The sequence below is a fragment of the Schistosoma haematobium genome, chromosome 6, assembly GCF_000699445.3.
Source record: "Schistosoma haematobium chromosome 6, whole genome shotgun sequence".
NCBI classification, from domain to species: domain Eukaryota; kingdom Metazoa; phylum Platyhelminthes; class Trematoda; order Strigeidida; family Schistosomatidae; genus Schistosoma; species Schistosoma haematobium.
In genome coordinates, this window is record NC_067201.1 from 4,104,835 (window position 1) to 4,120,625 (window position 15,791).

A 15,791-nucleotide genomic window follows, 5' to 3' on the forward strand; every position below is an offset into this window, starting at 1 on the left:
AACTTATACAGAAAAAAGAATAGTACAAGTATACCTTTTAAAAAAATTTTAAAAAAAGAAAGGATTGTCTATGTAAGATACTCCAGATCTGTTAGACGGATACCATTAACAATAATTTACTATATCAGAGAATAAATCAGTTTCTAGATGAAGAGAAAATTAAGAACAAACATTAGAGATGGATAGAATATACATTGCGAAAATCATCAAACTGAATCACAAACCATACCTAAATCAAAAGAGGTAGACCAAAAAAGAACATATTACGTCAAGAATTAGAAGATATGAAAACAATAAGGTTTGTAAACAACTGGAGAAGAGAGTCGAGGATAGAGTTGGTTGGAGAAGCCTAGTCTGAGTCTTATACATAATGAAAGGTAACAGGTGTAAGTAAGTAACCAAAATAATAAACTTTAAGGGAGAGTGTACACAAACTTCTTATACTTGAACCACACGCCTGTAGCGAAAACATCTGTGAGTAGGACTTCCCTGGAGATATGAATCATGTATTTCAATTATGCTGGGTTTATATACAAACCAAACAGACCACATCGAACATAAAATAAAAACTAACATTTGTAGAAAATCAAGCCAAAAGTGGCTGTGAATGTGGAAGATTTCAATTAATAGACTGAATTTAAATCAAGAACGGTAAATCGTATAATAATAGTTTACTGGTTAAATAGTTCATAATTCTCGCCGGGATATAACAGGAAATATTCCTATAAATTACCTATATAGTCTAATGTTAGCTGATTAACAGTTAGTTCATCAATCAACTATTGAGTTCCGATAGATGTATTATTGACGCAAATCCTTACTGTTATTATCAGTAAGTTAACAGCTATCTGGGCTCACTAACTTCATATATAACGTATTGTTATTTGAAGTAGACGGCACTGAGTTCAAGTCTAAATATGAACATCAACATTTAGATGGAGATATATCTGAATGATGAGTCCCAAATAGAAGGAAATGGACGTCTTTCATCCCAGTGCTAGCAACAACTTGGAAAATATATTTATAATTCATTCTTAACAACAAACATCTTACTTAGGGATCTAATATGCCAACAAAGACTGTTCAAATATAGTCCCGAACATTAACAGCGGGAAAACATAAACCTTACCTAATTACAACAACATTGTTTTTCACTACAAACTGATATTATTAGTTAAAGAACCATTGAAAACTAGAGGGTACTCGACAATTGTTTTATTCTAATTTCAGAGTGTACACAGTAGATAAGTTGAAAGCGTAAGTCGAATAAGACTGTTCGTTAATATTTTGTTTACTTATCAATTCACGATAATGCGCAACCGAAATTAATTTTTGATAAGCATTATGAAGAAACAAAAAAAACAAACAAACGAAAACTTGCCCAAAATGAACAAGGACCGATGTGATCATATCAGCCAACTGATCCATATTCGGATAACGAGACCTAATAGAGAGGGAAACAGATATAGTAACAGAAGAAAAAAACAAATCATTAATTTGTAAACCCAAATAACAATAAACAAGCAATGTGTTGTTTCTCAAAGTTTAGTTAGTTATTTTTTCGTTAAACAAACAACAAGGAATCGCTGATCTTAGCTTATTATTATTATTATTATTATTATCAGGTTACACGTTACGTCAATTAAACTACGATACAGAATAACAAGTTAACACCGATACTAAAATAGAAACCAAGTGAAGTTATGTGATGATAAACAAACTGAAATAAAGAAACGTGAATTGTCTGTATGTGTCTGAGTTTGTTTATGGAGACGAAACCATGTGAAACCACTTGTTTTTATTTTCTTTTGTAGATACCTACGTAAAATATTCGTAATATAACTTTGAAAAAAAAGAAGAAATTAACGTCATTTGAGTCTATTTCTATTAAAATAATTTCATTGAGGTGATTTTATGGTAATTGCTTATAGAACAGCTTGAAGGTAATTCTCTTTGATTTAGTGATTCGCTATTATCACAAACATTAACAGGACTGAAATACAAAAGTTCTATTTGGCATAGTATGTTAGATGTGAGGGTGGTTGAAAGTGGTTGAGAGGTAAAAATCCTCTTGTTGTACATACTATGCGACGGTATTTCTTCAAACCAAAAACACAAAGACTTTGGAGTGATGAGTTTTCGTTATGTTACCTCTATAATTTCCATATCTTACTATCTGTAATGGAAGCTTATGAGGCTGTTAGTGAAACGACATTATTTCTGTGGTTAAATTTTCTTTTTGTCCGTAGTGAGCTGATACTTTATTAAAACCTAAGAATCATTACTTAATTGCCCAAGCAAACGTTAACTATTTAGGACCTTGTAATCATTCAAAAGATAGGAAATATAAAAAATCATACATAACATTGGATCTTGAATTAGGTAACTTCTTACAGAACTGTTACTTTATATGGTTTGTAACTACAAAATGCACAAAGATTTTCGTTATAAAACAAATCAAGAGTAATAAAACCATTAAGGAAATAAAAATTTGTTTAGTTTTTAATTTATTAGGCACCAAGTATAATTAGAAAAACCTTCGAAAATAAAATAAGCACTTTGTGTTTAAGACAATCGGAATTTCTAGTCACCGAATATATATATGGGGAGAGAGAGAGAGAGAGAGAGACCTAATGTCTAAGTAAAATCTCATTGAGATCCTGAATTGCTCAATGGTAGATCACTACTGAAAAACTTAGAAGGACTGGACGGCTATTTCGTCCCAGTATGACACTCCTCAAAAGTGAAAGTTGCTATATGTACGTACACACACACACACACATCTACTAACACCAGCAGAGTTATAGAAATTAAAAAAAAAGAATAACATCAATTATAATGAAAATTCAAATAAATGTGGTTAAACAAAAGAAGAAATAATAAATAAATTGAATATTTACAGAAAAATATTTAAAAAAAATGAAAGTTGACGACGCCATATCACTCAACAACAACTTAAACCACATAAATCTAAATCAAGAAATCTCTATTTGATTAAGACCAATAGTAATGAAAGATTTCATGAACTGATTCCATGTCCAGCAAAGAAAATAAAAATTTTTAAAAAAAAGAAGAAATAATCTAGTTAACAGATACATTAACAAATTGTTCAACTTGTTCAAATTACAATCTACAACACTATTTGTAAATAGATAACCATGTAACAACAATAACAAAAAAGAGCGCTAGATTTATACGACTTTAGAGTTCACATTTAGCAGAGAGAAAAAGAAGAGAGAAAAAAAGGAGGGAAAAGACATTCTGATGAATTTGTCTCCAGAGTTAAACAAGAAAATAAACATTTAAAAAGTGTAAAATTGTAAAAAAAAAATGAAAAAGAAATGAAATGATTCGTGAAGGAAATCTTTTGTAGAGCATAAATTAGCCTACTGTGGGAGAGAATAAACCGGCTTCCAACTGAGGACGAACCTAGAAAGATACGTTGGAGGTGGATAGGACATACATTACAGAAATCATCAAACTGCATCGAAAGGTAAGCCCTAGCTTGGAATTGTAAAGTGAAATAGAGAAGAGGAAGGCCAAAGAACACATTACGTCGGTAAATAGAAGTAGATATGAAAAGGATGAATAACAACTGAAAAGAACTGGAAAGGATTGCTCAGAACAGGGTTGGATGGAGCGGTCTATTCTCCTCCACAAGGAGTAACAGGCATAAGTAAGTAAAAATTAACCTGATAGATAAAAAGGAATTAAATGTTTTAGACAATAAAATATCTCGATCCAATTTTGCTACCAGTCACACTTGAAGAGATTATTAAGTGTTGGAAAATGTGAACACAAGGAAAAAATATATGAATAAGTTAAATAACATGTTGCAGAATGTTTAGAAGCATGTAGCTGAGTCTTGTGATTAATTCACTGTGATAATAAAATCAATAAACTATTGTGTTAGATGCTACTTATGTTTGCAGATATAAGTAGTATGTAACAGAAATCATCAGTAGAATGTCTGCGAGCAGAAGATTGAAATGAAGAGAAGATAGAAGGAGACTAAAAGCAAGCAAGATAAAAACGGGAATGAAGGAACACTGAATTTTGTAGGAGACAATTCAAAAATGTACAGATGATGTATTTAATTTATGATTTTCACATTTTACTAAACCACTGTGTGATTGTGCGTTAAATAATAAATTGGTTATCCCCACCTAAGTCTTCGTTCACTACATTTTTATGTTGCCAACTGTATTTGGAATGATTACAACTTTCCTACATAATTCGTAACGAGTTGATTTGCACTATTTACCCACAACGGTATGTTTATCCTCCTCCATATCAGTTTCAATAACTAGGTGTCACTGTTGTAGGAGTCACTTAGAATTTACAGAATCATGACTACTTATCACTTTTTTTCTAAAAAGAATATTCATCTACATGAACTATCGTTTGACAATGAATACAATGGTAAACCATTTGTTGATATGCTTTATATGAAACTGAAATGTGGACTTCACAAAGTGTAATAAGAAGACGAAGATTATCAAAACTATGTGAGATATATTAGCATAGCACATTTCGCACATATACTCATTGTACAAACGATAATATTGATGACGAAGTGAGGTCAATGAACGAAACATTGATGGGGAGTGGTTATCCTATAAAAATGATACATCGATAGAAAAGCCACAGTATGTTGAGACCTACTACACTTTCAGCACCGAAATAGCTTACCTACATCAACCTAAGGTTAAGAAATGAGTCAAATAGCCTTGTGTTCAGGCAAATGCTCAAATCAGTTGTCAACAAAACGAACTGTGTCAAAGGTCACTATCAAAGAGAAAACAACGTCCATGCTTCACCGGAAACCTAAACAGGATGTGAACGACTGCGTCACATACCATTGTCCTTACCAATTTTAATGTGTGTGTGGCCACATATACATAGGGAGGAACAATCATGATCGGCAAGTTAGGGTGTCTGAACACGTACCTAAATCAAATCAAATGATCTAACAAGTGTAGATAACAAACATACATCGTCCCGTCTTGCTAAACACATTTGAAACAGGTTATAAAATTAATCTTAACTCGGGTTTTATGATTTTAAACAAAAGTGTTCAAGGGCGTCTATTGAAGTCTTGGGCATACAAACCTCCTTTATATATTCAAAAGCAGTTTGTTGTTACCTTAAACCTACCATGGTAACATTGATTTTTTATCTTGATTATCTATATTTTCTCTTACCATTCATTTGTCTAGTCGATCTTTTATCTTCTAATATATTACTGTTCTCAACAAATATATGTATTATAATTAGAGATCGGATTGTGGATATTATAGTAATTTAGTAGTTGAATACATGAGTCAAGCTAGATCACGATGGAAAACCTGGAAGCACTAGACGGCCGTTTTATCCTAGTACGGGACTCCTCAGTGGCTCTCATCCACGATCCCGCCTCGTAAGATCCGAACCCAGGACCTATCGGTCTCGCGTGCAAACACTTAACCTGAGCCGACCGGGATTCAATGGTGTTAATATCTAACTTCAACTAATCCAGGCTTTCCATGGTGGTCCAGTTTCAATTGACTTATGAATTCAACTATTAAAATATATGTATGATCTGATTGTTCAACATGTATTACGTTAATATATTTCATATAGTTCTAATAATCTTTGTCTTTCTATTAATTTGTCCAAATTTATTAAAGGGACTAATTGTTTTAAAATATGAACCGTTTTATTTCCTAAATCAATGACTTACTCTAACTTAATATCAAATACCTATCAATTATCTGATAAATAAAGAAAAAAGAATGATCTTGTTTGGAAACATAAACTGGCCTATTTGACCTAAATAGCACCGATTGTCTCTGCAATAGACATATATACATATACAATCTAAATGAATGCATGAAAATAACATTTACATTGTTTAATTCGTAGTGTATACAAGTGTATTATTATGTTAAAAACAACAATGTGACCTTAAAAGTTGTCTCTTTTTTCAAACATAAAAGTGGCATGGTTATTAACATTGATAAACAAATAGAAAATGTAACAAGACAGATTATGGAGGTGTATAAAATAAGGGTAAATTTTAATACTACAAATAAATGGATAGATTTATATTACTGAAAGTAACTTCAAGTTGTTTTACCTAATATGTTCCGTTAAAAATTACTTTTTGTTGTTGTTGTTGTTGTTAAGCGAATCTAACAATATAAATCTTCAGTTAACAATATCATAAGATGATGTTATGTTTTCTTATTTGTCTGTAGTTTTTTTTTCCGAAATTCTCTCACGCGGCCTGTTTGAATACCTGGGTTACCTGTTCCTGTCATCTAGATAATTCAACAAGTTATTTGTTTTCTGGTTTGTTTTAACATATCATTATACTTATTAGTTGCATAACCTATTCAGGTGCGTTTGTGAAAAGTGTACAACTTTTCGTTGTACAAGTTACAAAAAAGTCCAATCAAAAACATCGTGGTTGTTGGTATTATGCATCCAAAAAGAAAATTACATTATTCAGATGTCTATTCCTGAACTGTCAACATCTAACTGGTGACCACTCAATGTTTATCGCAAAGGTCAATCGAGAAATAAAAAAAGGAAACTTGTTGAAACAATTTGTGCTGAAAATTCTATGTTGTACCAAGCATACAATATTGAATAAAGCCAATAATAATAATAATAAGTTAGCCAATATATAACCTCGAGTAAGTAATGACTGAATATTGCTATATTTTACTCGTGGCATTTACTCAATTGGTGATATATATGTAGTGAGAGATCTAATAACTGAATACTAACAATATTCGTTATAACCCAATATTTTGGACTTTAATATGGGCTTATAATATTTGTGGAATTGAGCTACTCAAATACGATCAGTTTTTACGGTATAAATTGATAACGGACACTAGTATATAGCACTTGGCCCCTAACATTAGGAGAAGAGGAATTGTAGGAAAACTTAATATCCAATGTAAAACAGACAAAACAAAACAAATTTGTACAACTACCTGTATCCAGTAACGAAAATAGGACCTTTGAGGATACAGAAATTTAATAATCTAAAAGTAATGCCCATCAATCAGAAGAAAGCAAAGATCATGTAGAAAATCGAATTACAAAAAAAAACACTTGAAGTTATAGAATCTAGTCAAATTTTAGCATTGTTAATAAAATTTGAGTGATGTTGTAATTGCTTAAGCAAGTTTCAGATCCACATCTCATATTTCTGATTTTCGGAAGACTAAACATTCTTCAAGTGTTTATAGATATCATCAATGCCAAGGTTGAACTTGATAGTTTCAAACAGACTGAGCATTGGGTAGAAACTTGACAAGAAATTTCTGATGTTTCGTGACTTAGTGTAAACGACTTCATCAGAGTAAATAAATAACCGAAATCTATAACAAAAGCCAAACGAAATTTGTGTATTTATGTTGAAATTTAGTCGGTTAACAACTTAACCAGGTTGATGACACATATAATGTATGACACTACATGGTTTTTCAAATCAAAAAGAAGTGAAGCAGGTGTTCTAACTTTCAACCTACTTAGTTGAAAGCTGAGTGCTTTAACAAACAAGGTCACTACACTTATTGAACTATTCTATCCCAGTTGATCGTCTGTTCAACAGACAAATAAATAATTACAGTATGTAGTAAGGAGAAACAAGATACGGGAAAAAAACAATGGGATAATGTTATAGAAGTTCTAAGTTTAAAATATATTTTAAGAAAAGAGAGCAGTTGTCAGCTGACGATTGAATTGAAACCATTCCAATCAACGCTTGTAAACATTGGATTTTAAAACATTTGAGTATTTATTACCATCAAGTTTACACAAAATTGTACAGCTCAAAACCGCAGTGCAATTGATGATAAATATCTCAATATACAGTGTACTCCCCTCTATAGTCACAGTCTTTCAATTAACTGCTTGGTCAACTGATTTAACAACAGCTCATCATAATTATTGGCTTTATGAAATGAAAAAGCTTTGAGATTGAACAAGCAAAATGTATCAATCATACAAACGGAAATAAAAGGGACTCAAATTCGAAGTGATTATAAAAAAGAAAAAACAACTTAAACTCCTACTTTAACAAGAAAACAATTAAATAAATTCACAGTTGGATTGCCGAGTCGATTTAGGCTAGGCCACCAGTGATAACCTAGAAGTACTGGACGGCCGTTTTGTCTTAGTATAGGATTCTTCAGAAGCAAATCGACTCGTGAACTCAATGGTGAAAATACTACATTCTAGACAAATAATTATACTGAGAAAATTTAACCAAACAAAATTATTCTTACAGTATGGAAACTAGTATACTAATAAGAAGGGTGTATTATAAGTAACACAAGGAATAAATAACTTAAAGAACTAAGGAATCTTATAAAAATTTAGTGAGCAAAACAAACGCATTGCGCCGGGAATCGAAAGCCGACATCAAAATGATGAATAGCAAGTGGAAATAAATTGCCAAGGACAGAGTTCAATGGAGAGTGATGGTGGGCGGCCTATGCTCCTCCATGAGAAGTAACAGACGCAGGTAAGTATGTAAGTAAGCAAAACAAGGAGTTAATAGACAGAAAAGAAATATAAGCAAGATTAGTAAAACAATGAAAAACAATTGGGAAAACTTCCAAGATGAATTTAAATGAAGGATTAGCGGGGTGGGTATGTATTTCAAGAAGAGAACTGAATTTACGATAAATAGCTAACAAGAACATATGCAATATAGAAACTTGGTAAATATGTGCATCGGTTCAAGTTGTCAAACTATATCAGTACATTGAGATGAAATCATCAAAATGTAACTTACAATAGTATAATTAGAAATAGTATTAGTGGTAGTTAAAAAAGACTAAGTATAAACGATATAATTTGAGAAGAAAGAATAGAACACAAACGTCTCAAACGATGCTCGAATTTGAATCCAACCATTCATTGTTTACAACAACTTGTTTCAATGACAAGTTAGTTGTTGAAAGGAAAGTGTCTCAGTAGAATTAGATTTATTTTAATATTGAAGAATAAGAACAAACCTTCCATGGAATAAGAAATTGAACACAATGCAATTTATGAAATGCTGAAAACGTCTTGTTACTATCTCAGTAGATTTACACCTACAAAACACTGAATGCACCATCTTGATTATTTATTTATTCACCAATTCAAGTTATTTTTAGTGTTACGTTGTACAATGATGAAACCAAAAAAGGGAAAAAGAAAAAGAAAAGAAAAAAACGAAACAAGGTAATTTAATGAGAAAGAAAACAAAATAATTGTCTACACCAAAGAAGATGAAAAACATAGAATAACTTCCCCAACTTTCATTCCAATGGATTCCATAAAACTATGAAAACAATAAGAAAATACAATTAGTTATGAGTTATTAATGAGAGATTTAAAATAAGAAACAATACAGATAATAAGTAGATGATGAATGTACGCCTTGATTAAGATGAAGAAAAAAACAAGAGATTCAAGGAAGAGAAGAGAAGAGACTAGGATTACAAACAGAAAAAAGATTCTTATTTGGGTATCATTATCTTTGATTAAGAAGATAATTATATAAAAATAGATTTAAAGGCGAGACTTTAATTTATGAACGAGTCAATCAGAGGCGTTTGAAGGATTTCAAGGTTACGATGCCAACTTCAGTGCTTAATGCTAACGTACGATGGGTTCACAAGGAATTTTGTACAAAACGTGATAATTGAGCGGCTATAACAAATAAAACGGCGAGACTATAATTTGTGGACGAATCACTCAGGTATAAGACAACAGATCTCGGATTTGGGTACGAAAGCCCTTCATTCATTTGGCTAAATAAATTTCTGACATTATAGCTTATGCCAGTTCGTAATGAAAACCCTATATATAATTGCTAATTAAGGCAAATTACGACAATTATTGCGAAGTGGATGATAAAAGCACTAGTAACACTGGCTGCAGCCAGGTACTACAATATATAAGGATGATTGGAGAGTCTACAGACTACTACATAGGCTTGGTTATGTGCATCGTGTCATTATCCACAAGTAGCATTTGTGCACTCAATAACCGGAGTGCACACAAACAATAATGAAACTATGTGGTCGAGGTTGAAAGAGTTTTTGAGACTTTATCATAGCTCCAGAGGACGACTATTCTGTAGCCGTATGGATGATTTCCTCTACTGCATGCATCACGATTTTAGAACCTCTGAACCTCTTTCTAACCTTGACAAGTTTTTGAACTACGTATAAGAAGTGTATCCACTATATTTCCTTGGTTTTGCAGAATATATTTTTACTCTATACTTACTGTTCGCTGATTGGCTAACATTCTCAGCGTCACTTAAAATTTGTTCAAAGGCCGTCCATAAATTAGAGTCTTACCGATTTAAATATTTTTCGAACTTACCAATCAGTTTTGTTGTTGTTATTTGTTGTAAACAGAATGGTCACTTAAATGTTGAGAACAAACTTATGAAACTATTACGTTGATATTTTATAGTTTACATCAAGGACAGATATTTGTTAAACAATCATTGTAAATTAGGGAGCATTAAATGGCTGCTTCGTCTGAGAATGGGACTCCTCAACAGTGTACTTCAACGAATGCACTGAAGATGGAACCCAGGGTTTTCTAACATAGTGGTGCTTAGTAGTGTATGTGTCTAACTTCAATAAACTTTTGATATTGTACTACAATCTTCTATTGTATATTTTCATTTACAAAAAAAATCATTGCACGAATGACATATGATTCAATGTTATATAATTGATATAGCAAACATTACGTTCATAAATCAAGATGGAAGAGGTAGGGAATCTAACTAATCTAATTTAAACTAGACAAAATAGTTCATCCCTACTTCCTATCAATAATCTACATTATACTACATAAAAATTCAATATCCATTAAAATTCTGCACAAATAACTGTTTCTAACCATGTGGAAAGATTGAAGCGGTTAATTACCGATGGGATTGAATGTCTGGGTGCGTTATATCACAAAATGAAACTTGAACTTAATATTCATGAAAATAGTACACTTAATATGGGATTTGATCTTTGATAAAGTCGTGATTGTTTACTGTTAACCAATGATGTTTAGTTTTCAACAACTCTCCCGTTGATATTAGTTAGTAACAATTTGAATTCAACTTAGGAGTTCACTATTCAATGAAATAACTTTTTTTGATATATATTGAATAAAAATTCATAAAGAAAAAAACATTCAAACTCAATTAATTAGACATCTAGCTTGGTTAATCATGAAAAAAAAGTGTACCCAAAAACAAATAAAGAAATTATCATAACAACTAATGATCTGATTACTGATAATCAATATCCAATACAACAGAAAATATATTTGATGATAAAGTTCATTTGATTAGTTCAACAAAAGAAAAGAATCAAAGAATAGAATTCAAAAAGAGAGAAAGAAAAAAAGCTTTAATAAGTATGATCACAAATTCTGAGTTGTTCTTTAAAGAAAATCTTATAAATATTCAAAGAGAAATACATTACATAAACAGAATCTCTTTTCAATGGTTGAGATCATGAGTCAATTGAAGCTAGATCACCATGGAAAACCTGGAAGCACTGGATGGTCGTTTCATCCTATTGTGGGACTCCTCAGCAGTGCGCATCCACGATCTCGAACCCAGGACCTATCAGTCTCGCGTGCGAGTGCTTAACCACTAGATCTTTTGTCAGTGAAAATTAATACTTTCAAAGAAACTGAGAGTAGCTTGTACTATTTGTGTGTCTTTTTTTGTCTTGATTACAAGTTTATGATGATGATGTTGTATAGAAAATACATGAAAAATGTCATGATCAAATCATAAAAGTATAATAACATCGATTGATGAAGAATACAGATATAGAGGTAAATGATAAACTACTTAACACAGTAACTAATGACGAGACAATTGAAGATACTTTGTATTACCTGAAAATTCTAGGTTTGATTCAATATGATGTCGTAAATGGGTATAGAAAAGGAAATGGATAATAAGAATTAAAATAAACTTTCTAATACATTTTGATATTTAGTGTTTTCCCTGTTGACGTCAGTTGAGTGAATAAAATCTCTTTACAAAACCATTAGAAATAAGACATTTCATAAACATAAAAATGAACTTAAGAAGCAAAATAGAACATCAATTGAAATTATAACTATTAATTATTGTAAACTAAAAGAGTAAATAGGGTTATTTGAGCGGAGAAAACTAATGAAAAGACAAAAAAACAATCACAACATGAGTCAATATGAAATGGGGAAGAAGATTCATTGTTTAAGTGGATGATTTTGGTTTCAACCATGGAGCTTTTACTGTCCTTTCCAATAATAAATTCATCAACAAAAGTGAGCTATTCCAATTTTTCCGTAAAGCAAAGTTTCAGTTATATGACGAGAAATTTTATATTTCAAGTTTGTGCTAACAAGTTTCTCCAAAAGCACAGTGAAAGTTTTATGCATAAACCGTCAAGTTACAAAAACGGAACTGTGTGAAAAATGAACGGATATCTAAACTAAAATCATCATGTGACCACTAGTGACTGACTTCATGAGGTATTTCCTGGAGTTCTAGTGAGAAGCCGTGATTAGTGGAGTTCAACCGGGTCTGTTGTAGAGGCAGTTACTCACAGAAGACAATGGTGCACGGTGGCGCAACTTCATGGATTGCTTGAAGTTAGACATTAGCACAGTTGGATGCCGGCTCAGTGATTTAGTGGTTAGGCGCTCGCGAGGCGGGATCCTGGATGCGCACTGCTGAGGAGTCCCATACTAGGACAAAACGGCTGTCCAGTGCTTCTGAGTTTTTCACAGTGGTCTAGTTTTAATCGATTCCTGAATTCAATTATTTATTAATAGAATCAATAAAATAAAACTGTATGAATTACATCGTCCATAATGAAATAGAACAGCTGAACTATGACAGTAATAAGGACTGTCTACCTTGTTATTACTGGTAAGACTAGAATTTATATACGACCTTTGAGCGACGTTCGGATGGCCATGAGAATGTCCACCTACTTACTAGGACTAAATGAGGGTTATAAAGCAGTGAGAAGAAAAAGGATTATGACCTACAGTTGATGGTCAGGGTTAGGAATTAAATTTAGGGTTTTCATCACAAACTGACAGCAGCTGAAATTCCAAAACGTTATTTAGCCAAATAGATGAATGAAATTCGCGCCAAAACGTAAGATATGTTGTCCTAAATCTGAGTAGTTTGTCAATAAATCATAGTCTCGCTTTTAAAAAATAGTAACCGAGATTGTCCATTTTCTAACTCATTGTTTCACACAATCTTCGCTTTTTTTCTGAGTGACTACAACTACTTTTGGTTCGCTAAATTTCTGTAGGCTTTCCATTATATATATAGTTAAGATCAGTTCGTTATTTAAACTATGAAAATTCTACAAGCTCCACAAATTCCTCTATACTAACAATAATCATGCGCTCACTAGTGACTAGCTACAAGATGAAACACTTCTAGAGTTCTAATGAAAAGCTGTGACGAGTGGAGTTCTATCGTGTCAGGTATACACTGAATTATCGCTTACTGAAGACTTATGCAATATTTATGAAGTCTTTATTGCTGATCGAATTTTAGCGATTAAGTCGTCATATGTTAATCCACTAGTCTACGTGACTGAACATCGTATGCACATGGTTCTGCTATTATATGGTTAGAGAAAATTGGCAGAAGAGACTACTTTACACAGGTTGAATCTTAATAAGCGCTCATCAATAAAGTATATCTACAATCTCGGTCGATGCAATTCGATCAATACTAAAGATTAAAAAAACACAACATTGGTTATGACTTAGTGATTAATTAATGGAAATAGCTCAGTCCCATTGAAGCTTAGTCGCGACTCGAATAGCTGTGGTAACATCTCAGATTTTGAAGATAGATAAAGTGAGTCCAACTATAATAGGGATAGTCATTTCCCTCAAGATTTCAGGTAGGTTTTCTAGACGTTTTAACTAGAATGAGACCATGGTTTACAAAACTTTCTGCTGAGCACCTCCAAGCAGCTAACGCTTGAATGTATAGATCATAAGATTTTGAATCAGTAGTTTGAGCTAATATACCCACTGGATGTAACTGAGTCTAAACTTCAATCTAATTTCAAACTGTGGATTCACACTGCTAAGATGCCTTAAACTAGAACAAAATAATTGTCACATGTCAATTAGATTTTAAAGGTTCTGCAAATGGTTAATGCAAAACATACAAAGCAATAGAATTAGTTTTCTTATAATCTTTTGATCTTAGAGAAAAAGTTATTCCGTATGTCATCAGATCAATGTGTTTTTCTTAACAGAGGGTTTGTAAATATGATGATTACCTTTCACCATAAATACCTCTCATAGTTCACAAAAATAAACAGAGCATGAACATGAAATGTGCGAACTGGGCATATTTTTACTAATCGTGGTTACTATGTACACCTGAAAGAACGACAGATAAATTATATGTATATGTGTGTATATATTTGGTACGGTAAATGTCACTCTTCTGACTCGTAAGTATAGAGCACTGCAAACAGTAAGGACTATATATCAACACCATACAGAGAAAAAGATTTTCAATATGCAAGGAAACAAATCAGTAGTTAAAACATGAACATACAAACTCCTAGTGCCTCTTACCACTAATAACAGGTTTGTGTATTAGAATAACATCAATAAAAACCGACCATAGCTTACATGTCATGATGAGTTAACTAAGTCTTATAGACCGCAAAATTTGTTACCAAAATTTGTAATACCATCCCACCCAATTCGGTTGAATAATGGTAAGATCAAAAGCAGTAACTTAAAGCTTAAGTGTGAAGTCACACTGTCGACTATACGGAGAATGAACGAGAGTAGGGTGTCACATTCAAACAATCAGCCGATGTAGCGATTGTGACTTGGAAAGTGAATTACACTACAGCTGAATTTCAAATGACAGACATCATTTGTTTATCAGTTAACTTTCCTGATACTCATAAACTTCAAACTAATTCCAGGTAAGAAACATTAATCTCTACAACAGACATTTACTTTAAACAACCCATTGCTAGTTTAAAACATTTGAAATATGTAATAAATACGTAATATAATCACACCAATATTTATTTTTACACTCAGAATAAAGATAATACAAAACATTCATATATACAATTATCTAACCCTTTGTATTGATAGAACTTTATAGATCAAGTTGATTGGTAAATATCTATCAACTGTATATATTTTACATGAGGTCAAAATCATGGTTTTAATACATCAACGGTAACTTTCCAGACAATGAAACTATTGAGTGACACAAGTTTAACTCCCACAGGAATTATCGTTCCCTCTTCTCTAGGATTGCAGGTACAGCTTGTTGACGAGTGGCAACTAGCATGAAACCTAGGTCTAGGGACTATTATCAACCATCACCAACCCCCTAACATATGTATAGGTACATTAGCGATTAATGATACCAATTAGTATTAAGAATTATTATTCAGTTTGTAATGAATGATCAATGTTACTATGCACATTTTCTCCATCACATAAACAGATACATTGTTCTTTATTATTTTTTTGAAAATCAACATACTATAGGCATCACTTGATTCAATGAAGATCACAACACATGAAACAAACAGTCCATTGATTTCACCAATTAATTACATATGAAAAAAAAACAACGAAATATTACATAGATACACATGTAAAAGTATAAAATAAGGGTAAGAATCTTAATTTAGAGTATTATACTTGGTGAAAGCTAGCGGTGGGGAGGGTGGAATAAACCAAGACATTAACACAGC

At 32.1% G+C, this 15,791-nt stretch overlaps 1 protein-coding gene across 3 annotated transcripts in view; it reads right to left on the reverse strand.

Moving 5' to 3' along the window:
• NDRG1_1 (Protein ndrg1) overlaps positions 1-15,791 on the reverse strand; it is a 62,782-nt gene that overhangs the window by 20,455 nt on the left and 26,536 nt on the right. For all 3 annotated transcript variants that reach the window (XM_051219425.1, XM_051219426.1, XM_051219424.1), the window contains one exon: positions 1,382-1,444. In XM_051219425.1, coding sequence (XP_051065308.1) covers positions 1,382-1,444 — 63 coding nt within the window. The remainder of the gene's footprint in view (positions 1-1,381; positions 1,445-15,791) is intronic.